This window comes from Hordeum vulgare, chromosome 3H, assembly GCF_904849725.1.
Source record: "Hordeum vulgare subsp. vulgare chromosome 3H, MorexV3_pseudomolecules_assembly, whole genome shotgun sequence".
NCBI classification, from domain to species: Eukaryota; Viridiplantae; Streptophyta; class Magnoliopsida; order Poales; family Poaceae; genus Hordeum; species Hordeum vulgare.
The window spans coordinates 480,483,939-480,508,119 of record NC_058520.1 but is presented as its reverse complement, the minus strand read 5'-3'; the positions used below and the strand labels follow the sequence as shown (position 1 = coordinate 480,508,119).

The following is a 24,181-nucleotide window of genomic DNA, read 5'->3' as shown; positions in this document are numbered from 1 at the left end:
AGGGAGGTCACCGGAGCTGCATCTCTGTCCCGCCTCTACTACGCCTGCGGGAGAGGGAAAGGGCTCCTGCGCGTCTACCCTGTACCGCCCCTCATCGAACAAACTGCCCCTGCTACACACCACGCACACACACACTTCCTGACGCCCTCTCCTGGGAACAGAGAACGCCTCAACTACGCCTGCTAACTCACGGGGAAGGGAGGAGGCGGTCGTCACCTAGAACCGGAAGAGGGGGCGCCGATCTGCGACGGGAGAGCGCCGGAGAGGAAGAAGGACGTCGGAGTAGCTGTTCCTGAACCGAAGAAACGCTGCAGGGGAAGGAGCACCGGGAACTCTCCGTAGACGTGGACGGATCCGGCGGAGTAGTCGGTCCCCGGGACTCCTAGTGCCGGGAATGGATCGCGGGGATCCACCCCGAACTCCTGGACATGGCGACGGCGGCGATCGGAGGCGGGAGCGAGGCGTCCGCCGGCGAGGAGCTGCACCACTCGGACTACCCCTACAGGTTCCCTACTGTCGACGGGAGGTGAGAGATGGGAAGGAGAAGAGGTGGCGGCGGCGGACTGGGGAGAGGAGGAACCCTAGGAGGAGGGGGAGGCACGGACGCCCGGGTTATAAGGGTCTCCCTCGACGTTGGCGCCCTCACGGCGTCAACAGGTGCACTCACGACCTGACGGAAAGCTGCAGAGGAAAGCTACGGCGTGAGAGGAGGATGGAGCTGCGGTTCTGGGCCTCTACTCGCGAGGGAGGAGTAGATGGGCCACACCTTGCGCGGGAAGCAGCCCAACTTGGCGGGATATAAAGATTAAACCCCTCCCTAAGCAGTTTCCTTTAACAGGAATACAAGAGAAGAAAGAAATGCCCAAGGTTTTAAACACATGACAAAAAAAACACAAGAAGCTCCCTGGACTTGGAAAATCTAACCTTACTTTATAAAAATCAGAACAAGAATTTAGGAGCAATTAGATATTTTACAAAACAGCAATATTTTGATCTGTTTTGTGATTATATATGCCCCTATAAACACCCCAACAAATCCAGCAACTTACATACTCATCCACCACAATTCTAGCTAAAACATGGGCATTATTTTTAAAGGAAAGAAAAAGGTGATTTTTTTTATATAGGGAAAAAATAGAGGGGGGGAGAAGGTGGTTGGTTTTGAAAGGGAAACATATAAATGAGCACTTGCTAACACATGCTACACTCCACACAAGGCACACAACACATGACCACATGAAATATAACACCCACTACTCACCCCTAGTAAGAGCCTATGCAAGCATGATCCTGACATACAAACATAAGACATGGCAAGGGATGATATGTAGTGCATGCATGCAAGTGAAGTAAGCACTAGGGAACACACATGGAATCATGGCACAAAATAATAGCATCACAATCTCTGACAAGGTGGCCCCACAAGGAAGGTTACAAAAAGGGAAAGACCTACACTTGGGGCATTACAAACCTCTCTCACAAGCAAGACGAGATCAGACCCCAGAACTATATGGGTGTTGGATTCGTTGGAATCACATGGTGATGTGAACTAGGTTATTGACTCTAGTGCAAGTGGGAGACCGTTGGAAATATGCCCTAGAGGCAATAATAAATTAGTTATTATTATATTTGTTTGTTCATGATAATCGTTTATTATCCATGCTATAATTGTATTGATTGGAAACACAATACTTGTGTGGATACATATACAAAACACTGTCCCTAGTAAGCCTCTAGTTGACTAGCTCATTGATCAAAGATGGTCAAGGTTTCCTGACCATAGGCAAGTGTTGTTACTTGATAACGGGATCACATCATTAGAAGAATCATGTGATGGACTAGACCCAAACTAATGAACGTAGCATGTTGATCGTGTCATTTTGTTGCTACTGTTTTTCTGTGTGTCAAGTATTTGTTCCTATGACCATGAGATCATATAACTCACTGGCACCGGAGGAATACCTTGTGTGTATCAAACGTCACAACGTAACTGGGTGACTATAAAGATGCTCTACAGGTATCTCCGAAGGTGTTCGTTGAGTTAGTATGGATCGAGACTGGGACTTGTCACTCCGTGTGACGGAGAGGTATCTCGGGGCCCACTCGGTAATACAACATCACACACAAGCCTTGCAAGCAATGTGACTTAGTGTAAGTTGCAGGATCTTGTATTACGGAAACGAGTAAAGAGACTTGCCGGTAAACAAGATTGAAATAGGTATGCGGATACTGACGATCAAATCTCGGGCAAGTAACATACCGAAGGACAAAGTGAATGACATACAGGATTATATGAATCCTTGGCACTGAGGTTCAAACGATAAGATCTTCGTAGAATATGTAGGATCCAATATGGGCATCCAGGTCCCGCTATTGGATATTGACCGAGGAGTCACTCGGGTCATGTCTACATAGTTCTCGAACCCGCAGGGTCTGCACACTTAACGTTCGACGTTGTTTTATGCGTATTTGAGTTATATGGTTGGTTACCGAATGTTGTTCGGAGTCCCGTATGAGATCACGGACGTCACGAGGGTTTCCGGAATGGTCCGGAAACGAAGATTGATATATAGGATGACTTCATTTGGTTACCGAAAAGTTTTCGGGCATTACCGGTAATGTACCGGGAATGACGAATGGGTTCCGGATCTTCACCGGGAGGGGGGACCACCCACCCGGGAGGGCCCAAGGACCTTGGGGGTGGCGCACCAAGTAGGTGGGGTCAGCGCAAGGCTGTCTTGCGCAAGAGAGAAAGAAAAACCAAAAGAAGAGAAAGAAAAAAAAAGGAAAGGTGGGAAAGAAGAGAAGGACTCCACCTTCCAATCCTAGTTGGACTAGGATTGGAGGAGGACTCCTCCTCCCCTTGGTGGCGCAGCCCTTGGGGCTCCTTGAGCCTCAAGGCAAGGCTCCCCTCCCCTCCTCCTATATATATGGAGCTATTAGGGCTGATTTGAGACAACTTTTTCCACGGCAGCCCGACCACATACCTCCACGGGTTTTCCTCTAGATCGCGTTTCTGCGGAGTTCGGGCGAAGCCCTGCTGAGATTAGATCACCACCAACCTCCGAAGCGCCGTCACGCTGCCGGAGAACTCATCTACCTCTCCGTCTCTCTTGCTGGATCAAGAAGGCCGAGATCATCGTCGAGCTGTACGTGTGCTGAACGCGGAGGTGCCGTCCGTTCGGCACTAGATCGGAGCGGGTCGTGGGACGGATCGTGGGACGGTTCGTGGGACGGTTCGCGGGGCGAATCGAGGGACGTGAGGACGTTCCACTACATCAACCGCGTTTCTTAACACTTCTGCTGTGCGATCTACAAGGGTACGTAGATCGGAAATCCCCTCTCGTAGATGGACATCACCATGATAGGTCTTCGTGCGCGTAGGAAATTTTTTGTTTCCCATGCGACGTTCCCCAACACAATATATGTGTGTTTTAGATCCGATCTTGCACGTTGTAGTTACCTATTATGTGTTATGACCCGGCAACCCCGGAGTGACAATAACCGGAACCACTCCCGATGATGACCATAGTTTGAGGAGTTCATGTGTTCAACAAGTGCTAATGCGTTGGTCCGGTTATTTATTAAAAGGAGAACCTTAATATCCCGTAGTATCAATTTGGACCCCGCTGCCACGGGAGGGATGAACAATAGATGTCATGCAAGTTCTTTTCCCTAAGCATGTATGACTACACACATAATGCATGCCTACATCACATTGACGAACGGGAGCTAGCCACTTATCTCTCCGTGTTATAACTGTTGCATGATGAATGTCATCCAACAAATCACCGACCCATTGCCTACGAATTTGTCCCACTGATGTTGTTACTTGTTTTTCTCTGGTGCTGTTACTACTGTTGCTGCTACTGTTACTTGCTGCTACTGTTACTCGCTTTGTCCTGCTGCTGCTGTCACTACTGTTGCTACTACTGTTGCTTCCTGTTGCTGTTACTTGTTACTGTTGCTACTTGCTACTGCTGTCACCACTGCTATTTCTTGCCACTGCTGTTACTCGTTACACTACTGCTACCTGCTACAATACTTTTCTGACGCCATTGATACAACTGTTAGGAATAGTTTGCCTTGTCACCAGATCGTTTCTGGCACCGTTGTTATCATACTACTTTGCTGTTTATACTTTGCTTGCAGACACTAATCTTTCAGGTGTGGTTGAATCTGACGCATTCAGCTGCTAATACTTGAGAATATTCTTTCACTTCCCGTTGCGCGAACCAACAAATTGGGTTGAATACTCTACCCTCGAAAACTGCCGCGATCCCACGTGCTGGTGGGCCATTGCAAGATAATTGCTAATTGTTGAGCAACGGGGACATGCTCTTTTCTGGCTCCGTTGCCGTGGAGGCATCAAGTCAGGAATAGTTGCACGTCAGCAGGGCCCCTCCCGGTGAATACCCGGAACCCATTCGTCACTCCCGATACACTCCCGGTAATGCCCGAAAACTTTTCGGTGACCAAATGAAACCATCCTATATAAATCTTCGTTTCCAGACCATTCCGGAAACCCTCGTGACGTCCGTGATCTCATCCGAGACTCCGAAAAATCTTCGGTCACCAACACATATAACTCAACTATACTAAAACGGCATCAAACCTTAAGTGTGCAGACCCTGCGGGTTCGAGAACTATGTAGACATGACCCGAGACACTCCTCGATCAATATCCAATAGCGGGACCTGGATGTCCATATTGGATCCTACATATTCTACGAAGATCTTATCGGTTGAACCTCTGTGCCAAGGATTCATATAATCCCGTATAACATTCCCTTTGTCCTTCGGTATGTTACTTGCCCGAGATTTGATCGTCGATATCCCTATACCTATTTCAATCTCGTTACCAGCAAGTCTCTTTACTCATTCCGTAATACAAGATCCCGTGACTTACACTTGAGTCACATTGCTTGCAAGGCTTGTATGTGATGTTGTATTACCGAGTGGGCCCTGAGATACCTCTCCGTCACACGGAGTGACAAATCCCAGTCTTGATCCATGCTAACTCAACGGACACCATCGGAGATACCTGTAGTGCACCTTTATAGTCACCGAGTAATGTTGTGACGTTTGATACACACAATGTATTCCTTCGGTGTCAGTAAGTTACATGATCTCATGGTCATAGGAATGAATACTTGACACGCAAAAAACAGTAGCAACAAAATGACACGATCACATGCTACGTTTATAATTCGGGTCTTGTCCATCACATGATTCTCCTAATGATGTGATCCAGTTATCAAGTGACAACACTTGCATATGGTCAGAAAACCTTAACCATCCTTGATCAACTGGCTAGCCAACTAGAGGCTTGCTAGGGACACTGTTTTGTCTATGTATCCACACATGTATCTATGCTTTCATTCAATACAATTATAGCATGGATAATAAACGATTATCTTGAAACAGGAAATATAATAATAACTATTTTATCATTGCCCCTAGGGCATATTTCCAACACATACTCTATCACTTATGTACTTGAAAGTTCCTTTCTTTGAGTGCCCGACATATGTTAGTATACCCAAGTATCGATCGCTCAGAGATTCATTGGGAACATGCAAGAATCTCTTGACCGCATTTCTCACAATTTCTGGACAACCCTTACTAGAGAAGATTGAGGACTTTTCTCTATTAATTCTTTGCCCCGAGGCCATGCAATAAGAATCTGACATGTTTGAAACCTCCTCCGCTCCATTGACACTTGCCCTAAAAAACAATGGGCTGTCGTTCGCGAATAAAGATGGTTCACCGTCGGGGACGTTGGTGCCACCTTAATGCCGTTGAGCTGGGACGACTAGTTCTGGGATTTTAAAAGGCCTGAGAGGCCCTCTGCTGCTAATAGAAATAGGTATGAAGAGATAGGATATCCCTGCCGAATACCCCGTGTTGGTTTAAACTCTTCTCACTTGTTGCCATTGAACATCACTAAGAAAGAGACCGAGCTTACCATGTTCATAACTACTGCCACTCATGATGCTGCAAAACCCAACTTGTCCATGATTGACTTTAGATAGGACCATTCCACCCGGTCGTATGCTTTCGTCATGTTAAGTTTCAATGCAGTGAAACTGTTGTTCTTGGCTCTGCTGCGCTCTCCTCCCTGTAAAAACATAGTTTTAAATAGCCCGCTATAGCTCCGATATAGCTGATTTAGAGGCCCACCGCTATTTACCATAGCCCGTTATTTAAAACATGGCGGCTGCTACGGATCAACTGGCTGATCTTAGGGAAAGATCAGCCACCTGCCTAGCCGTATGATTAGGTGCATTAATGCCATTCGATCTGACCAAATGTAGTTGTCTACTTCCCCCTTTCTCCCGTATCCACCACGCTGAAAAAATAGGTGATTGCATCATCCCGACCCCGACCCGACGGCGCAACGAAGCTCCATTGCAACCCCGACCCAACGGCGCAGCGAAGCTCCATTGTAACATCGGCGATGAGACTCAACGGCGCCGACGAAGCTCCATTGCAATCCCCGACGGTGAGACAAAGCTGCAACGCAGCACCCACGACGCAGGTAAAGCTCCACTTCAACCCCCGACGGCTAGACAAAAGCTGCAACGCAGCACCGACGACGCCGACGAAGCTCCATTGTAGCACCAACGGGGCTCTATGCAGCACCGGCAAAGCTCCATTGCAGCCTAACGACTCCGACGAGTGCCGACGAGGCTCCATTGCAGCTCCAGCGATGCTTTAATGCAACTGTGACGGCTTCAGTGCAGCTATGATGGCACTCCATTGCAGCGTCGGCGACGCTTCAGTGCAATTCCGACGACGCTCCATTACCGCCCCCAACGGCGCTCCATTACAACTCCATCGGCACGAAGAAAGCTCCGACACAGCACCGGTCGCCTCCTCCTCTCGTGTGGTGCGCTCCATCACCGGCGACGAGCAGCCCCACTTGAGCAGCAGCAGGGGCAGGCCATGGCGGACGACGCTTGGACGGAAGGACCTTGAGCAGTAGCAAGTGAAGCTTGGCCATGCCATGGCGAACGGGATTTGAATGGGAGGACCTTGAGCACGAGCAGACGGAGCTTGGAGGCTGGTCATGATGGAGAGGAAAAAGAACGAGGAGAATGAGCGGAGGAGAGGACGGGTGAAGGAGATAAGGTTGAAGCCGAAAGCGATGGATTCGCTCGCACGCACGGGCACGTGTCGCATGGGTGACCTGACTTACGAGGTGACCAAATCAGTTGGTAGATTTAAAACATTGGTAAAAACACATGTCCTTCCCAGCCCGGCCCGGCCCGGCCCGGCCGGCTCTGTCCCCATCTGAAAACCCAACCCGACCCGTCAGCCTGCCTGCGGCTCGCTCTCCTTCCTTCCTTCCTTCCTTCGTCCATCCGGAGTCGCGCAGCCAAATCCGGAGCAGAGCAGAGCACCGGGAGCCAACGCCATGAGCCGCGCGCTCCTCTCCCACATCCTCCACCGCCCGCCTCTCCTCGCGTACGGCCACTCTCCTTCTCACTCTCCACCGCCCTGACGCTGCTACATTTTTTTTAATCTCTTCCGCCGTTCGGGCTTCGCGCGCAGGTCGAGGAGTGGCGTCCGAGGAGGAGCGCTGCCTTCCCGCCTCCGCGCTCTCCGCCTCAACTGCAGCGGGGCTGAAGCTGCCGCCCCAGCCGATGAGGCGCCTGCTCCCCCGGCGAGGAAGTAAGCCCCGCGCCTCTGCCCTCGCTCCTGTGCTGTTCGACGTAATGCGTCACGGCTAGGCTCTGCTCCTCCTGTGCTGTTCGTGTAGTTTCGTGCGGCGTGATTGCCTGCATTCGATCGGGGGTGAATGCAATGCCTGAACGCTCAGGCTTAAGAGTTAAGACTAGTGTGCTTCAGTTGTGCACCGCGGGCGTATGATGCAATGCTACATTAGGATAAAACCAATGCATGCCGTTCGACATCTGTTATCATGTCGTGGAGGTCTTGGGGGGTTGGGATATGCCGACGCATGAGCTATTGAGTATCTGTTGCCGACTGCAATTTACTTCATGCAAACCTTAATTTCTATGGAGCACGCTGGCCATACCATTTAGTCTTCACTTCTTTTATTATCCCACCATACTCATTCTCCCAGTGGTGATTTGGTTTTCTCTGCTTAAAAAGCATGCATAATGCAACCTTAAGTAGAACAGAAAAATCAAACATGTTTAATGAGACAATGCAAACTTTTCACTCCAAGCCGCGCTGCAAGATCATATATGCTCGTTCCCTACTAAGAGATCTCTTGTAAGTTCTGCACAAAAAGCAATTCTTTGGCCTTTTTGATGTTTGTATATATACAACTTTCAACTATTGGGTTCTCATACCAATATATAGATCTCACCGCAACTTCTGTACAGCAATAAAATGTTGATATTATTCTAAATATCTTGATGTTAAATTGGTCCATGTTTATAGTATTTGTATAGCAAGGTTGTGTGTAGTCCTGATAAACCCGTTTTACTTGTTCCTTCATTTGTAATTTGAACAATAATCTATGTGTCTACCCAATGCAGGAAAAGAGTAGTTTCTGGTGTACAGCCAACAGGAATGGTGCACCTTGGAAATTATCTTGGTGCTATTAAGAACTGGGTTGCACTTCAGGTGCTGCATACTTTAAACTTGTAACTAAATTGCTTTATCAAACTGCAGTGGAAGTGCTTTGGCTTTACTGTTAGTATCTGAAAAGGAAAACTTTCAAAGCAATGAAGCCACGAAATATTAATCAAACATTCTCGCGAGGCTGGTTCAGTTTTGGCATTGTTCCATGTTCATCTAGTTGGGGGGTGTTCAAGAACTAGCAAGCTATATATCCGGTGCTAAACAAATAATCCATTATATCTACATCTTAGTATCTTATTCTTTGATAATTCCTTGCAGGATTTGTATGAGACATTCTTTTTCATTGTGGACCTGCATGCGGTAAGCATCTCATGACCATCAAGCGCAATAAGTTTCTATAGAGTGAAGTTCGTTGTGAAATGTGAATAGCTTATAAGGTAGCTAGCTACCAGCATCCCCGTTGTAATTTATCCAGTGCTTCGGTCAAACTGGGATGCTTTACCTTGTATGGTTGGATACTCTTCTAAGACAAGCTACAACTGCAAGATCTTGTGTAATACCTGAGGTTCATCACAATATCTATTTGTCTAATCAACCATGTGAAGTACTCCCGTACAAGTCTAAAAAGCACAATGTTTATGTTAACCAAGCAGTGTTAATGCTGTATATCTGAACTACAGTGCTCCCTTACAAGAACACAAGCAGCGGCATAATGGTCATGTTCGACTATTTCATAATGATTTTTTTTGAAGATTTTTCTTCATGATTCATTTGGCTAGCTTAACACTTGATAATTTATGTTTCCCACTATCTCCAAACATGTGCAGATTACCTTGCCGTATGATGCACCGGAGCTATCTAAAGCTACAAGAAGCACCGCTGCAATTTATCTGGCATGCGGCATTGATAGTTCCAAGGTCTGCTCCATATGCATATTTATGCTATGTTTTGGTTTTCCTGTTTTTGGATAGCTTTCTGTTGCTGAAGATTTTATGGTACTTTTGTGTTTCCAGGCTTCTATTTTTGTACAGTCTCATGTCCGTGCTCATATCGAGCTGATGTGGCTACTGAGCTCTTCGACTCCTATTGGTTGGCTGAACAAAATGATTCAGTTCAAAGAGAAGTCACGCAAGGCGGTGCGTCATTCGCTGTACGATAGCTTCACTATTAATTTCTGTTTTAGCTGAACCCTCATAAATCATCATAGTACATAAGGGATTTTGAAAGACGACTGCTCAGTTCACAAATGGACATGTCTCCTATGTTGGGGAGATTATTTGACAGTCAAGAAATAGCACCTTCTCAATTTAGGACTGGTGTGAATAACCTGCAGTTAAAAAACAGTTCCACCAATAATATGCATTGATATATGTTCCCTACTGATTTAGAATATCCTACTGAGCAATGAGAGGAAGGGAAAACCAGAAATCCAATTCGGCTCTTGGGAACACTAAATTTAATACTCCTTTCAGTATACTGACACCCAAGTTTTTCTGTATTTTGTCAAAATTGTTAGTTCTAGCATTAGCTTTTTACTCAAGCATTTGCTCCGTATTTTCTGTGATCAGATGAACCCAGGTTTCGTTTTATGCATGTCAAATCAGTCCATCTGCAACTTCCATCGCGTTGTTAAATTTGTTAGATTTCGTTAGGAATGTATTGATTGGTCGTGTCCTCTACCAGGGTAATGAAAATGTTGGAGTGGCACTTTTGACGTACCCTGTTCTAATGGCTTCTGACATCCTTCTGTACCAGGTAAAGTTTGTTTGTGGCTACCATTTTGTTATGTTAGTCTAGTGTAAAAGCTCGCATTAGCATATAATTCATCTTCAACCTTGTGCTTTTTACACTGCATTCCTTGCGTTGATCTCAACAATAGCTGGTTTGAATGGTTGCAGTCCGATTTGGTACCTGTTGGTGAAGATCAGACACAACATTTGGAATTAACTCGTGAAATTTCTGAACGTGTAAATAATCTATATGGTGGAAGAAAGTGGAAGAAATTGGGAGGGTGAGAAAAGCTAAATTATCTCGTACATCTTTTGCGATGCCAGTAGCTGTCTCTCAGTATGATACTGTCATGTCTTGTGTGTTTGCAGGAGAGGCGGTTCATTATTTAAGGTGCGTGTAGTCATGCGTACACATGGTTTGCCATCATTCAAAGATTCAACACCTTGAGCGAAGGATGTTTTGTACTTTTGCTTAAGGAATTTTCTGGGTTGTTTATTTAGGTTCCTGAAGCCCTTATCCCTCCAGCAGGTGCCCGTGTTATGTCCCTAACTGATGGTCTCTCCAAGGTACTTGTATCATTTCTTACCTGATCACGGACTAAAGTTAATACCTATGGTTACTATACTGATAGTTTTAATGTTGATCCATGATCATATACGTTTTATTTGCAGAGCTGATTTGATGCACATATTGTACTTACCTCCTCAATGTGATGTATGTGTATGTCCATACTGTACTGATGTGATGTTTATTGGTTGTAGATGTCGAAGTCTGCTCCTTCAGATCTATCTCGCATTAATCTTCTTGACCCAAAAGATGTAAGTGCAGTGTATGAATTCAATGTTCTGCTTTTGTGTTATTTTCTTCCATCAACTTACCGTGTTTATGTTTATAGGTTTATACATTTTTATTTGGTCTGATAGATCTCTGACGCTTTGCAGGTGATTGTGAACAAAATCAAACGCTGCAAAACTGACTCGCTCCCAGGGTCTGTAGCATCTATCCTTCCCTCTCTCACCGCAATTTGAATTAATATAGCCGTTGGTAAAGAATTCATGTCATTCAACTTGTACACTCCAGCTTGGAATTCGACAACCCAGAGAGGCCGGAATGCAGCAATCTTCTCTCAGTATATCAGATCATTACTGGGAAAACGAAAGAGGTAACTTTTGCATGCCTGATTAATACACCTGCTCAGCCAGAACAGGAAATGCGTCTCCTCCTGCACATGGATGGTTTCATCCATGTCCAGCATCATGTTGTTGATTAAAAACGTATTTACCCATTTGGCTTGGCAGGAAGTTGTTAGCGAATGCCAAGATATGAACTGGGGGACATTCAAGGCTACCCTTACAGATGCCTTAATTGATCATCTGCAGCCTATTCAGGTGTGATAATCTCAGAATTCATGTGGTCTGCTCATGTTCACCCTATCCAAGTATACCTAATCCGAAACCTTTCTGTAGGTCCGTTACGAGGAGATCATGTCTGATCCAGGCTATTTAGATACTGTTCTGCTAGATGGGGCAGGGAAAGCTTCCGAGATAGCAGACGCCACACTCAACAATGTATACCAAGCCATGGGTTTCTTGCGCAGATAGCATATGTTTCACCATGCAGACCATTTCACAAGAAGCACGGGTTCAACTGTTTTATAACTGCACAATGCTGCCTTCTTGCACTTGTGTTGGCCTTTCTGCCAGTAGTACTGATAAGCCTTTTGTTCCTAGTTGGAACAAACAAAAATCAACAGTCTGTTAACGGATTATTTATTGAAATATAATGTCGAAATACCATCTCTGGGCAACTTTACAATTGTTTTCGCAAAGTTACATCTGTGCATGGACTTCCTTTTATATATGAACTGGTGATGACATATTGACATTTGCACAAACTTGCGGTCGCTAGTTGAATCAACAGAGCAAAAAGCTTCATGTCAACCCTCCACTTAGGACTAACGCGGCTTGGCTGATGACTCTAGCAATCCTGTGGATCTCATGCTGTACAGATTGCCAGGACTGGGAGGTGTTTGTTTTCTTTGCTGTCTGAATGGCATCATCAACACCTGGATACACTTCCGCTCCATAATCGTTGTATAGTGAAGGTCCATAAATCTGTGCGATTTCTTTTCTGTAAGCACAACAGTATGTAATGAACCAGCAGCGTATTTTACCGAAACCATAACAGCTTACCATGTGTTTGTACCATGGTCTCCCAGACAGTCCTTCCCGCTCCGTGAAGGCCCGCTCAGTCATCATTAACCGGTCATTCAGATCTCTCATCCTCAACGGGTTGTTTCGCCGCAGGGACCAAAACTTCGATGTTTGCAGAGCCTAATTGCCAAGATGAACTTAGGAAGCTCGAAGTTAAAACTATGACCCAACAACAACAGACACAATACCTGAAGCTCAGAATCCACTTTCAGCACCGCTGTATTGAACTGTTTGATCGACTTGTGGAGGGGAGATAAGCTGACAGGCATTCCTAGTATTCTCTTGCTTATATCCACCGCGCCATTCTGCAAGAGAGAGAGAGAGAGCTGTCACGATCCTCCAAATTTAAACCCCTAATTACTGACAGAAGATGCTCAGTTCTGAAAAAGTTGGTATGGGAGAGCTCTGAAGGGCATGTTTTACCTCAAGCTCTGCGGCATAAGAGCTGTAGTTGAAGGGCAGGATCTCCTCATCCGAAAGCCTCAAAGCAACAAGCCCCCATACACTTGCCACTACAAGAAGGAATGATTTTAGCTTGAGTTTCGATTATGCAAGCATTCTACAAATGCAGCAAAAATTTAAGGACAGTCCAGTGGTTTGATTGATGTAAGTATGTAAACACATCAATCAAACTACTGAACTGTCCTTCATATCTACTTTCGGCCGAGTTGATCATCCACAAGTCATATATACTTTCTTAGTGGTCAAGTTGAGTTTTCCCTATAAACAGGACACCATGTACTATCAATTAAGCAATGAGAAGAACAAACTAGAAAAAATCTAATCCCAATCACTCACTTCTATGCCTCTCATCCTCTGCACTACCTTTGCTCCTCGGAGCCATAACTCCAACCTTGTCACATTCATCGGTATTAGGATCGCTACCAACTTTAGAGTCGTTGTTATAGGGTACCTGCGACATGCCTGCGGAACATGGGATCTCCATACTTCTCCATCCATGTGAAGTCATCATACAGGCTATGGTACACAGCGTATCCTGCAAACAAGTAGCACTCTTATCCGATTTGATCTAGTAAAGGAAATCACAACCATTCAAGAGCGCAAACGGCAAAACATTTCACAACCATTCAGGCAGATAGAAAACATAAAACAAACCTGTCCCAATAGCCATGTCGACTGAAGGAATGCCAATATGTTGAACAAAGGCAGAATAATCTGATCCTCCACCTCCTAACCTTCCAATCTTAATATATAAGCGTGTCATCAGAAATCTTAAACTTGTATAGCAAAAGCATCGCACGCCTGAACTTAGAACAAGAGGAAATAGAACCATGTCTAAACAATACATAATATTCCTTTTACATGCCAAGTGTGCAGAATACTGAGAGAACAATTTGTGTGACAAGCTTTAGCTAACATTAAGTGCTTACCAGAGAACTATCAGAAGCCATCCACATGTCATACAGACTTTCTGTTCCATTATCCGGATTTTGAACCTTCCTCAGAAAGAAAGGAAACACAGTATATCAAGAGAAGTAAAGAACCCTCAACAGTAATTCACTCTTTGGTTTTTAATATAAATTCCTACTGAAAACAATTCCATTACAGTAAACTATTCCTTCTTTCAAATATAACGAAACAAGCCAAGCACAGGCTAGAGAGAAAGTAATTTACTGATTGTAAATTAGTTGCTAAACTGGAACCACTTTGGTTAGTCTGAAGGGAATATGTCCCATGATTTTCTAAGTTATTGACATGTGGGATCCAGGTGCTATAAATGGAATTTTGCCACATGTGAGACTACGGACCAAATGGATGCCCTAGCATTGGTAGTGGTACTTCCGCTAGATACGAGAAATCTTCTCTTCTATTACTTCACAAGTAGTGGATAGGTCCCGCCTTAGACTGCCCCCTTTCTTTCGGGGAAGTACTTATTTACGTAGCCTTTCATGCCCATGCCATTGCGTTGCCTTCGCTTTTCTTCCTCTGGGCATCAAAGGAGGGCGTAGACCAATATTTAATTCTAAAACCACCCATCTATCTAACCTTTTAGATTCCCCACTTATCCCATCTATATGACCTTTAAAAGTCAGAAGTGTGGAATTTTGGTTAGTCTAAAGGTTTGGTTATGACTTATGAGCGAAAAATGCCTTGGCCAAACCATGTCTTGCCACAAAGACTCCAGATCTTCTCACGTAAATGCTATGGCACCATGGAAGCAAGCGACCCTCAGCGGGCCGGATCTGCCCTAAACATTATTGTATATCTTTGCTGTTGACTGAAAAGACATGTCTATTTCAACTATTATACCTTTTTACTCGCCTGCTTAAGTAACTCATCAAGTTGAGGAGTGGCTGATGCGTCGACTCCAGAACCAGACACCCCAACATCTACATTCAGGTAAGCAACAGTTCTCGAAGTTAGCATTGCTCTGTTCTCTTCAACCCATTCTGTGGATCCTATCTGCAATTTTGTAAAGAAGTTAGTATGAAAAGGACAGGTGACCTGCTTGATAATAGTCCAAGGAAGAGGGAGGGAGAGAGAGAGAGAGACAGACCAATCCGTACTCTTCGGCATCCCAATTACACAAAATGATGGTTCGACGAGGTCTCCAACCCTTGTTTTGTAGCTTAGACAGCCTTTGAGCTAGCTACATTCAGTGGTAATTAAGAAGTCAATGTGTTCCTCCAGATCATTAGTAGACTAAAACAAAGGGGTGGCATAGAGCAACTGAATTTGCCATACCTCAAGCAAGGCTGCCGTTCCGCTGTTTGGGTCAGCTGCCCCAAATGTCCACGCATCGCGATGGTTGCCAAGAATAACATACCTGTATGTGGTGATGATTATTACCGGATATGTAGTTATCTACTCCCTTTGTTTCTAAATACAAGTCAGATTTTAATATAGGACTACATACAGAGTAAAATGAATAAATTTATACTCTAAAGTATGTCTACATACATCTGTATTTAGTCTTTTAATGGAACCTCTAAAAAAATATATATTATACTGAATTTCTTGCTGAGAGTAGGGGCCGGGGTTTGTTGGGCACTGAAGTGGAATCCCCATTGAAGTGAAGCGTATGGCAAACGGTGAGCGGTTTGTCCAGAAAAGGGAGAAACGTGGCGAGCTTTACTTACCTGTCTGGTTCTTCTTTCCCTTCAATCACTGAAATGACATTCTGAATAGTAGCTATCGTCTCATTCCCCTGGAAAGAAACACACAAGCATCACTCAAGTCAGTCAGGAAGTGGAACCCAAAAGAGCATAGGCAGACACTATCTCATCTCCTTGACAGCAACTTTACTTACTGTATAGGTCAGATTGAGCACCGCCGGCCCGGGCCCGAGGCGGTAAACCGGCACGCCGTCGCCGTCGCCGCCTTGCCAATCCTTTGGCGCGACATCCCCGCCGGTGAGCCGGAGTATCGCCTCCCCGTCCCTCCCCGACACCGGCAGCGCCGGTACCCCCGGCATGTCGTCCGTGGCCATCGCCTCCGCGACGCTCACGCGCTCGCACCCCTCCGACGACGCCCACATCGGCGTCGTGGGGTCCCCCACCCCCTTGAACGTGCTCCCCACCTGCACGCCCGTCGCCGGCATCCACGGCCCGTCCGGAAAGGCCTTCCCCGGCGTGTAGTCCTTGGCGTCGGTGAATATCACCGCCGCCGCCGCGCCAGCGTCGCGGGCGTTCTTCACGATGTCGCCACGGTACACCTTGCCGTAGCGCGCGAGGGCGACCTTCCCGGTGACGTTTACGCCGCGGGAGGCGAGGTAGGCGTAGTCCTCCGTGCGGCCGTAGTTGGCGTAGACCACCTCGGCGGCGGCCGAGCCGGACGCCGCGTAGGCGAGGAAGGTGGGGACGACCTCCGCCGAGGCCGCGGCGTAGGGGTCGCCGGGGTAGGTGTCCTGGACCAACGCGAAGGCGGTGGCGTTGCGGCCTGGCGCGGAGAGGGAGAGGGAGCGGCTGACGGGGTAAGAGAGGAGGACGTCGTAGGGCGTGACGCGGGTGGGGAAGGAGAGGGAGGAGAGCGTGGAGGCGACGTGGTCGGCGGCGAGCGCGTTGGCCTCGGTGCCCGCGAGGTGGGGCCGGACGGTGAGCGCGCGCAGGTGCGCGGCGGCGGTGTCGTTGGAGCCCAGCGAGAGGAAGAGGGACTGGTAGTACGACGCGGCGGGCGCGACGAGGAGGTGGTAGTAGGTGGCGAACAACACGCCGACGAGGAGAGGGAGCAGGTGGAGCCTCGCGGTCGCCCGGCGGGGAGGAGGAGGGGTGGGGTCCATGGGGATGAGCGGTTTAAGCGCGGAGGAGTCGTCTTCGCCGTGCGGAGGCGGCATGGCGGCGGCGTCCGGCAGTGGCAAGGCGGGGTAATCCGGTAGTGCCTGGCGGCTGGCGTGGTGCGGCATGGCCGGAGTGGAGTGGAGTGGCGTTTTCCTATCTTCCGCTGATACGTTTTAGTATATACGTACGTTATATAGGAGTATATCTTTGGCTGCCTTTTTCTTTTACTATATTTCGCTGTCGGTACAGCGTGACGTGTGGTTCGTCGAATGATATTTTTTTATTGGGTCTATTTCTATATATAAAATGCGTTCGAATAATCGTGGATTGATTCGGATTGGACCTGTGTTTATGGCTACAATTATTTGAGGCTCTATTGCGCTCCAAGGATTTTAAATTCGTTAGTAGTATTAACGTAAAAACTTTTTTTTAGAACAACGTAAAAACAATTGGAAACTTATGAACATACTCATCTATCCTACTCCCTCCGTCCCATAATATAAGGGCATCGGCAACTCATAAATTCATTTCCGCATCCGTTCATGCACAAGGGATCAGTCCGCGGACACGAATGCGAAAAAACGATATTCAACTGTAGCCATATACATTTTGATAACAACTCAAACGAGCCGAATTTCATGCAAACACGATGTATTTCATTACATGTACATCCTAATCTGACTCTAAAGGTATAATTAATACCTAATTTAAATTATTGCCGACGCCCGTTCTCCATGTCCAGCCATGAAACCCAAGAATTGAAGCTTTGCCTTGTGCAGCTCCGCCTCCGTAATCTCCTCCTCTGGAGACCCGTCAAGCACAGATGCCCACCTCCACGTCGCCGCCAAGCGATTAATCAACCGACGTTGTTCAACCCACCAAGCTTGGCATCAACGGGAAGGAAGGAGCGATGGCCTTACAGAGCAGATGCGACCTCCTGTGCACTACTCCTCGTTGGTGCGGCAGCGTGTGTGGACGTGTCGGCTCCGTTGGGGGGGGGGGGCTCGGTGTTGTCCTCCTCATCGTCGCTGGTCTAGCCGAACGACGACACACCCTCCTCCTCGTTGCCGTCCTTGGCCGCGGACACCACCTCCGCCAACGTTGCCGGTACCGCCAATGGTCGAGGCGAATCTAGCAGATGGAGTGGTAGGACTCCAGCAGCGCCTCCTGCTCTGCCAGGTCCGTGAAGGGTGCGACCGCCCTGCCAACACCGAGCCGCTCCTCCGTCTGCAGGTGCTCCTCGAGGAGGAGGTGTTTGTAGGCAGCGTCATCTCGCGCCTCCCAGAGCGGCTCCTCCCACACCATGTCCATGTAATGGGCACGTGCCTCGTAGATGGTCATGGTGCAATGCACCAACGAGGAAGGCATGATGGAGGAAAAGGGTGGCGAGGCGGAGGAGGAAGATGAGGGCAGCATTGGGTCATTGTTAGTCGTGTCCTTCATTGAGGCGTCGACGTCCTCCGTCTGCTTGTCGGCCTGCTAGTGGGCAGCAATGCCGGCCATCTCCTTCTTCCGCTCGAGTGTCAGCTAACAACCCACAAGTGTAAGGGATCGCTTGTAGCATTTTTTGATAAGTAAGAGTGTCGAACCCAACGAGGAGTTAAATGCAAGGGCGAATTTACCATGTGGGCACCCTGGGGCACGTGCTCGGGCTCGGCGGCAATTTTCTAAAGCTTTTGGAGGTATTGTGTAATGCCCCAAGTGTAACTTGCCATATTTGGAACCTTGCCATGTGTGGGTCCATGATGTCATTGCTATGAGAGCTATATTCCATGTGTTATTTCATGTGCTCATGTCTTGTTTTTCCTTTGCATTCATGCATCCATATCATTCATGCCATCATGTGTGTTGTTGTGTTGATCCTTTTGTATGTGATGTGGTGAGTGCAAGTGGTGTGAAGTGATGTGCAAAGAGTGCCTATCTTTCAAAAGCTAGGTTTCTACTAAACCTCTCCCTCTTTATTTTTCTAAGTTCAAGTTTTACTTGTTCAACCCCTGTTTGAAAAATGTTTATCATTTAGAGTATTTTCTGGTGCATGTGGTGCTATGTGTAGGGATTTTAAAAACTATGTTTAAGAGGGGTATTTATTCACAAAACAGATTATTTAATTCTGTTTTGTAAATATTTCTTTCCTCCAAAAATCCTCTTGTCTTTTTATTTAAATAGGTCATAATTTCCTTATGACCAGGGTCTTTTCCATTTTATTTTCTTTGAGCCATAGATCACCTAGGAGTTTTATTTGTTTGCTGGCATTTATTTTATATAGAAAAACCAGTGGTTTTTCTTTCTTTTTCTGGCGCCACCCGAGTGGGCTCCCTCCCCCTCGCTGGCCCATTTCCCCCTTCTCTCGTTAGCCAGCCCATCTCCACGACCGTCTGCTTCCTCCCGCTCGCGTCACCCCTGTACGACCAAACCTCCACCACCGGTCCACCATTCCTCGATCCTGCGGCTCCAGCTCTTCCCCCGAGGCAATATAAGCCGCCCGCCGTCCTCTCCAGCTCTAGGGTTCCGCATTTTTCCTCCCCTCTCTCTCTTGGCGCCGCCGGGGGCGATCCCGAGCTTCCCTCCGCCATGGCCGGCCATTGGTAAGGTCGTCGCCGTCAAGGTCGTCGCCCTCCCTCCTCGCCGGCAGCACCAGGAGATCGCGGAATGCTAGGAGGTTCCATTTCCGCATCAAGGAAGCGCCGATCGCCACTGCTTCCACGACGTCGACGACGACCTCTTCCTCCTCTGCTCCGGCGACTTCTCCCGCAACGGCTGCTTCCTCTTCGTCGCCTGCTTCCTCCACGTCGAGGCGTAGGGTGAGCCACCCCGATTCCCTTTCGTTCCTGGTAGCAGGATCCCCTCCTAGAGCCGTAGCAGGTCGCCGTTGTTCTACTCTGTCGCCGGCGCCGCCTGCGCGTTGCTGCCTGATACGTCTCCAACGCATCTATAATTTTTGATGGTTTCATGCTATTATCTTGTCAAACTTTGGATGTTTTGCATGCCTTTTATTTATTTTCTGGGACTAACTAATAATTCAGTGCCAAGTGCCAGTTCCTGTTTTTTCCATGTTTTTGACCCCATTCAGAGGAGATTTTGAAACGGAGTCCAAACGGAAGAAAATCCCCGAAAAGATTTTTTCTGGAACGGAAGAAGATCGGGGAACTTGGGAGCCAAGCCAGAAGAGCCCCAGGGCCCCCACAAGCCCCCACCCCATGACCAGGGGGGCGCGCCATGCAGGCTTGTGGGCCCCCTGGAGGTCCCCTGACCTAGATCTTGCGCCTATATATTCCCAAATATTCCCAAAAAAATCAGCGGGGCATCGCAATCACTTTTCCGCCGCCGCAAGCTTCTGTCTCCGCAAGATCCCATCTGGGGCACGTCCTGGTGCCCTGCCGGAGGGGGGATTCGGACACGGAAGGCTTCTCCATCAACACCATGACCTCTCCGATGATGCGTGAGTAGTTCACCATAGACCTACGGGTCCATAGCTAGTAACTAGATGGCTTCTTCTCTCTCTTGGATCTTCAATACAAAGTTCTCCATGATCCTCATGGAGATCTATCCGATGTAATCTTCTTTTGCGGTGTGTTTGTCGAGATCCAATGAATTGTGGATTTATGATCAGATTATCTATGAATCTTATTTGAGTTTCTTTTGATCTCTCTTATGCATGATTTCATATCCTTGTAATTCTCTTCGAGTTGTGGGTTTTGTTTGGCCAACTAGATCTATGATTCTTGCCATGGGAGAAGTGCTTGGTTTTGGGTTCATACCATGCGGTGACCTCACCCAGTGACAGAAGGGGTAGCGAGGCACGTATCATGTTGTTGCCATCAAGGGTAAAAAGATGGGGTTTTCATCATTGGTTTGAGATTATCCCTCTACATCATGTCATCTTGCTTAAAACGTTACTCTGTTCATCATGAACTCAATACACTAGATGCATGCTGGATAGCGGTCAATGTGTGGAGTAATAGTAGTAGATGCAGACAGTATCGGTCTACTTGTCTCAGACGTGATGCCTATATGCTATATCATTGCCTTAGATATCGTCATGACTTTACGCGGTTCTATCAATTGCTCGACAGTAATTTGTTCACCCACCGTGATATTTGCTATTTTGAGAGAAGCCTCTAGTGAACACTATGGCCCTCTGAAAGGATCGATATGGTTGACTAGAGGGGGGGTGAATAGGCAACGACCACATTTTAATTAATCTTAGTAAGTTAGGGTAAGCAACATACGGGTTCACTAAAATAGCAACAACGAGGTGAACCTATATGAAGCTAACAACAAGAACGACTAAGACAAGTAAGAGATAGACAACAACATAAGCATACACGAAGTAAAGGTTAGAGATAACCACAAGTGGAACCAATGAAGACGAGGATGTGTTACCGAAGTTCCTTCCCTTTGACAGGAAGTACGTCTCCGTTGGAGCGGTGTGGAGGCACAATGCTCCCCAATAAGCCACTAGGGCCACCGTATTCTCCTCACGCCCTCACACGATGCAAGGTACCGTGATTCCACTATAGGTGCCCTTGAAGGCGGCAACCGAACCTTTACAAACAAGGTTGGGGCAAACTCCACACAAAGCTTGGAGGCTCCCAACAAGACCACGAAGCTTCACCACAATGGAATGTGGCTCCGAGGTGACCTCAACCGTCTAGGATGCTCAAACACCCAAGAGTAACAAGATCCGCAAGGGATTGGTGGGGGAATCAACTTTTCTCTTGGTGGAAGTGCAGATCTAGGCCTTCTCAACCAATCCCTAAAGAATCAAGAAGTTTGATTGGCTAGGGAGAGAGATCGGGCACTTTTGAGCTTAGGGAGCAACAATGGAGCTTGGGAGGGTCAAAGGTAGTGTTCTACAACAAGAAGAACTACCGCTGGGCCCATGGTAGTGCAGACGCACTACCGGGCCAACCACCGCCAAGAAAGTCTTCGCAAAAAGGTCCGACGAAGTACAGCCGCTAGGAAGGCGGTACTAAGCTCCCGGAGCGGTACTACCGCTGACCAGGGGCGGTACTACTGCCAGCACTAGCGGTATTACCGCTAGGTCCAGCGGTACTACCGCTAGGCACAGTGGTACTACCGCTGAGAGACCTTTTGCTTAGATGAGATAAAAACAGAGGCGGGAGCCACTCCAAAGTTGCAGGTAAGGGGAAAGGAGATAAAGTGTGTGCGTGCAAAATTGATTCCACCCAAACCTTTCCACTACGGGTCCCCTCTTTATAGTATGGCGTTCCTATGACTCAAAGAAGGAGAATCATAGAGTACACCGTGCTTGTGTTCCATGGAAAGAGGGGGTGAGTCGTCTTGTGCCGTTGGCATGTGTTATCTGAAATCTTAACACACACGATTAGTCCTTTGCGGTACTATCATCAATCACCAAAATTTCTTAGGCATAAAGTATGCCCTAACAATCTCCCCCTTTTTGGTGGATTGATGACAATACCGGATTTGCACAATGAATAACATGTGAACATAAAGATAGAGGTATAGAAAATTAAGGAGCATATGACTCACAACATATGATAGAAATAAATCTCACACTAGTTCAAGTCTCACATCACACAAAGCAAAGATAGCAAATAAAAGCAAACCCAGTTCAAAGCAAACACGATAAGATAAGCAAAGCTCAATTCTCAAATCAAGCTCCTAGACTCTCTCCCCCTTTGGCACAAGACACCAAAAAGGGGCACACCTAATGACACAGGTGGTCACTCCTCATCCTCATCAGCCCCAGACTCGTCCGTGGCATCCGGATCGTCCTGCTCCTCCTCATTGTCCTCCTCAGACGCCTCCTCCTCTGCATCATACCACTGATAACCTTGAGCCCGCATCCAAGCAGACTCTGGAGTGATGTCGTCCTCTGAGCCGCTGAAGATATCAACATCAAGTGTCCTCAGGACACGCTTGTGCCTCTGACGGTTCTCCTTCTGGGCCACATGAGTCTGATAATGTCCCTTGGCCTGCATACAGAAGAGAGTCTTCATTTTATCCTTCAGTTTCACTGCCCAAGATGGCATAGCAGAAGAGTGGGACTAAGAAGCGGGGCCTCTTTCAGCAGCAATCTCTGTGTCAGTGTCCATGTGCTGAGACGAAGTGGATGGGTTGGCCCATTTGTCCTTGATGCAGAGCCTGATAGGATCGTGCACAAAGTAATCAGCCTGAAGGTGGAACTCCTCAATCAAATAGACGTCATGCCACCTCTGGCGAATATAGGCAAACAAGTAGGGCCCGTAGATGGGAACCTTGCGGTTCATGATGCAGTTCCAGAGCTCATTGAACATCACGTCAGAAATATCGAGAGGGGCAGATTCCTTAGTCATAGCCTCCTCACAAAGCAGAAGCATCTCAGCTAGATAACCATGCACCTCGTCAAAGTTCCCAATGCAAGGAAAGAGAGTGTTGCGGAAGATCCGATGCATGATATCTAGATGCTTGGGGAGCACACCTTTCTTCACATAAAGTTGTTGCAGCCTGTCCTTGGCGGGGGCCCTAGTAGATGAAGCTGGAGCATGATGACACGACCCAAGAGGATTGCCAGCTCCCTGAAAGTCGACCTTGAGAAACTTCATGAATTCTGACCAGGAACCTATCATCTTCTGAGTACGAGTCATCCAAGTCATGGTGTGCTCTTCATCAGGCGAGAAGTGAAGAGTGACATAGAATTGGGCGACAACATCTGGATCAAAGTCGCGCTTGAAGGTGATGATCTCCTTAATGCCAAGCTTGTCAATCAAAGAGAGAGCCTCACCAAAGTAATCCGGGTTCCGCTGAAGGTGAGCCAAGTCAATCCACTGAACTGGAACAAACATCTTCTTGAAGTGCTTGATGATGTCGCAATAGATCCTGCAGTGATCCCGTGACCAAACATGCTCGACATCCTTGATCTGAGCCTTCTCTTCTAGATAGTGATTTTTGGTGCGGAACCGCAGAAAATTCTTAGGGGGCATAGTGCGAACGTTGAGCCCCTTGTCCTTGTGAGCTGTCTTCTTGAAAGACTTCTTTTTGGGTTGCAGACCGGAAGTGGCGGAGCCCTCTGGAGCATCTTGAGTGCGATACTGCTTCGGCTGGGTGTCCCGTGGGGGATTCGAGCGGCGAGCACCACGTGTGACACACAAGACACACACCGAAAAAGAGCGACAGGAGGAGTCAAGGCAACGAACAAAAAGAGGCATAAAAGTAAACTCACATTGCCAAGAAAATGAAAAGAAGAAAAATATCCTCCTAGCGGTAGTACCGCTACACCTGGCGGTAGTACCGCTGGGGTCCTAGCGGTAGTACCGCTACCCCTGGCGGTAGTACCGCTGGGCTCCTGGCGGTAGTACCGCTACCCCTGGCGATAGTACCGCTAGGGGGTTGACTTTCAGATCTGAATAGAAAAAGACACATAGGAACGTCTAGATTGGATTTACGAGGGCCATGGGTACTGCATATAATCACTACA

General features: G+C 47.5%; 2 protein-coding genes across 2 annotated transcripts; one reads left to right on the top strand and one right to left on the bottom strand.

The window, feature by feature from the left end:
* Window positions 1–7,332: 7,332 nt before the first annotated feature.
* Window positions 7,333–12,085, top strand: LOC123444381 (tryptophan--tRNA ligase, chloroplastic/mitochondrial). Its single transcript, XM_045121074.1, has 15 exons — window positions 7,333–7,469; window positions 7,557–7,676; window positions 8,513–8,600; window positions 8,877–8,918; window positions 9,386–9,475; window positions 9,572–9,694; window positions 10,242–10,313; window positions 10,457–10,569; window positions 10,658–10,679; window positions 10,790–10,855; window positions 11,051–11,107; window positions 11,231–11,277; window positions 11,370–11,451; window positions 11,588–11,677; window positions 11,756–12,085. Exons 1-15 carry the CDS (start codon window positions 7,420–7,422, stop codon window positions 11,888–11,890), a joined length of 1,197 nt encoding a protein of 398 aa, XP_044977009.1. The 5' UTR covers window positions 7,333–7,419; the 3' UTR covers window positions 11,891–12,085.
* LOC123444380 (probable glutamate carboxypeptidase LAMP1) lies at window positions 12,041–16,916 on the bottom strand. The gene is made up of 12 exons (XM_045121073.1): window positions 15,774–16,916; window positions 15,604–15,671; window positions 15,209–15,290; window positions 15,021–15,113; window positions 14,774–14,926; window positions 13,894–13,959; window positions 13,619–13,706; window positions 13,416–13,499; window positions 12,926–13,014; window positions 12,691–12,807; window positions 12,482–12,622; window positions 12,041–12,403 (listed from the first exon to the last, which is right to left on the bottom strand). The coding sequence occupies exons 1-12, from the start codon at window positions 16,863–16,865 to the stop codon at window positions 12,221–12,223; spliced, it is 2,256 nt and encodes a 751-aa protein (XP_044977008.1). The 5' UTR covers window positions 16,866–16,916; the 3' UTR covers window positions 12,041–12,220.
* Between the last annotated feature and the right edge of the window lie 7,265 nt (window positions 16,917–24,181).

What these genes read in the sequence shown, in the direction of transcription:
- LOC123444381 (XM_045121074.1), top strand. Translation starts at nt 7,420, where the DNA reads ATGAGCCGCGCGCTCCTCTCCCACATCCTCCACCGCCCGCCTCTCCTC. An exon ending in AAGAGAAGTCACGCAAGGCG is followed by an intron (nt 9,695 to 10,241) that starts GTGCGTCATTCG and finishes GTCCTCTACCAG; the next exon opens with GGTAATGAAAATGTTGGAGT. An exon ending in GAGGCGGTTCATTATTTAAG is followed by an intron (nt 10,680 to 10,789) that starts GTGCGTGTAGTC and finishes TTGTTTATTTAG; the next exon opens with GTTCCTGAAGCCCTTATCCC.
- LOC123444380 (XM_045121073.1), bottom strand. Translation starts at nt 16,865, where the DNA reads ATGCCGCACCACGCCAGCCGCCAGGCACTACCGGATTACCCCGCCTTG. An exon ending in GGGAAAGAAGAACCAGACAG is followed by an intron (nt 15,291 to 15,603) that starts GTAAGTAAAGCT and finishes CACCACATACAG; the next exon opens with GTATGTTATTCTTGGCAACC. An exon ending in TGGCTTCTGATAGTTCTCTG is followed by an intron (nt 13,707 to 13,893) that starts GTAAGCACTTAA and finishes TTATATATTAAG; the next exon opens with ATTGGAAGGTTAGGAGGTGG.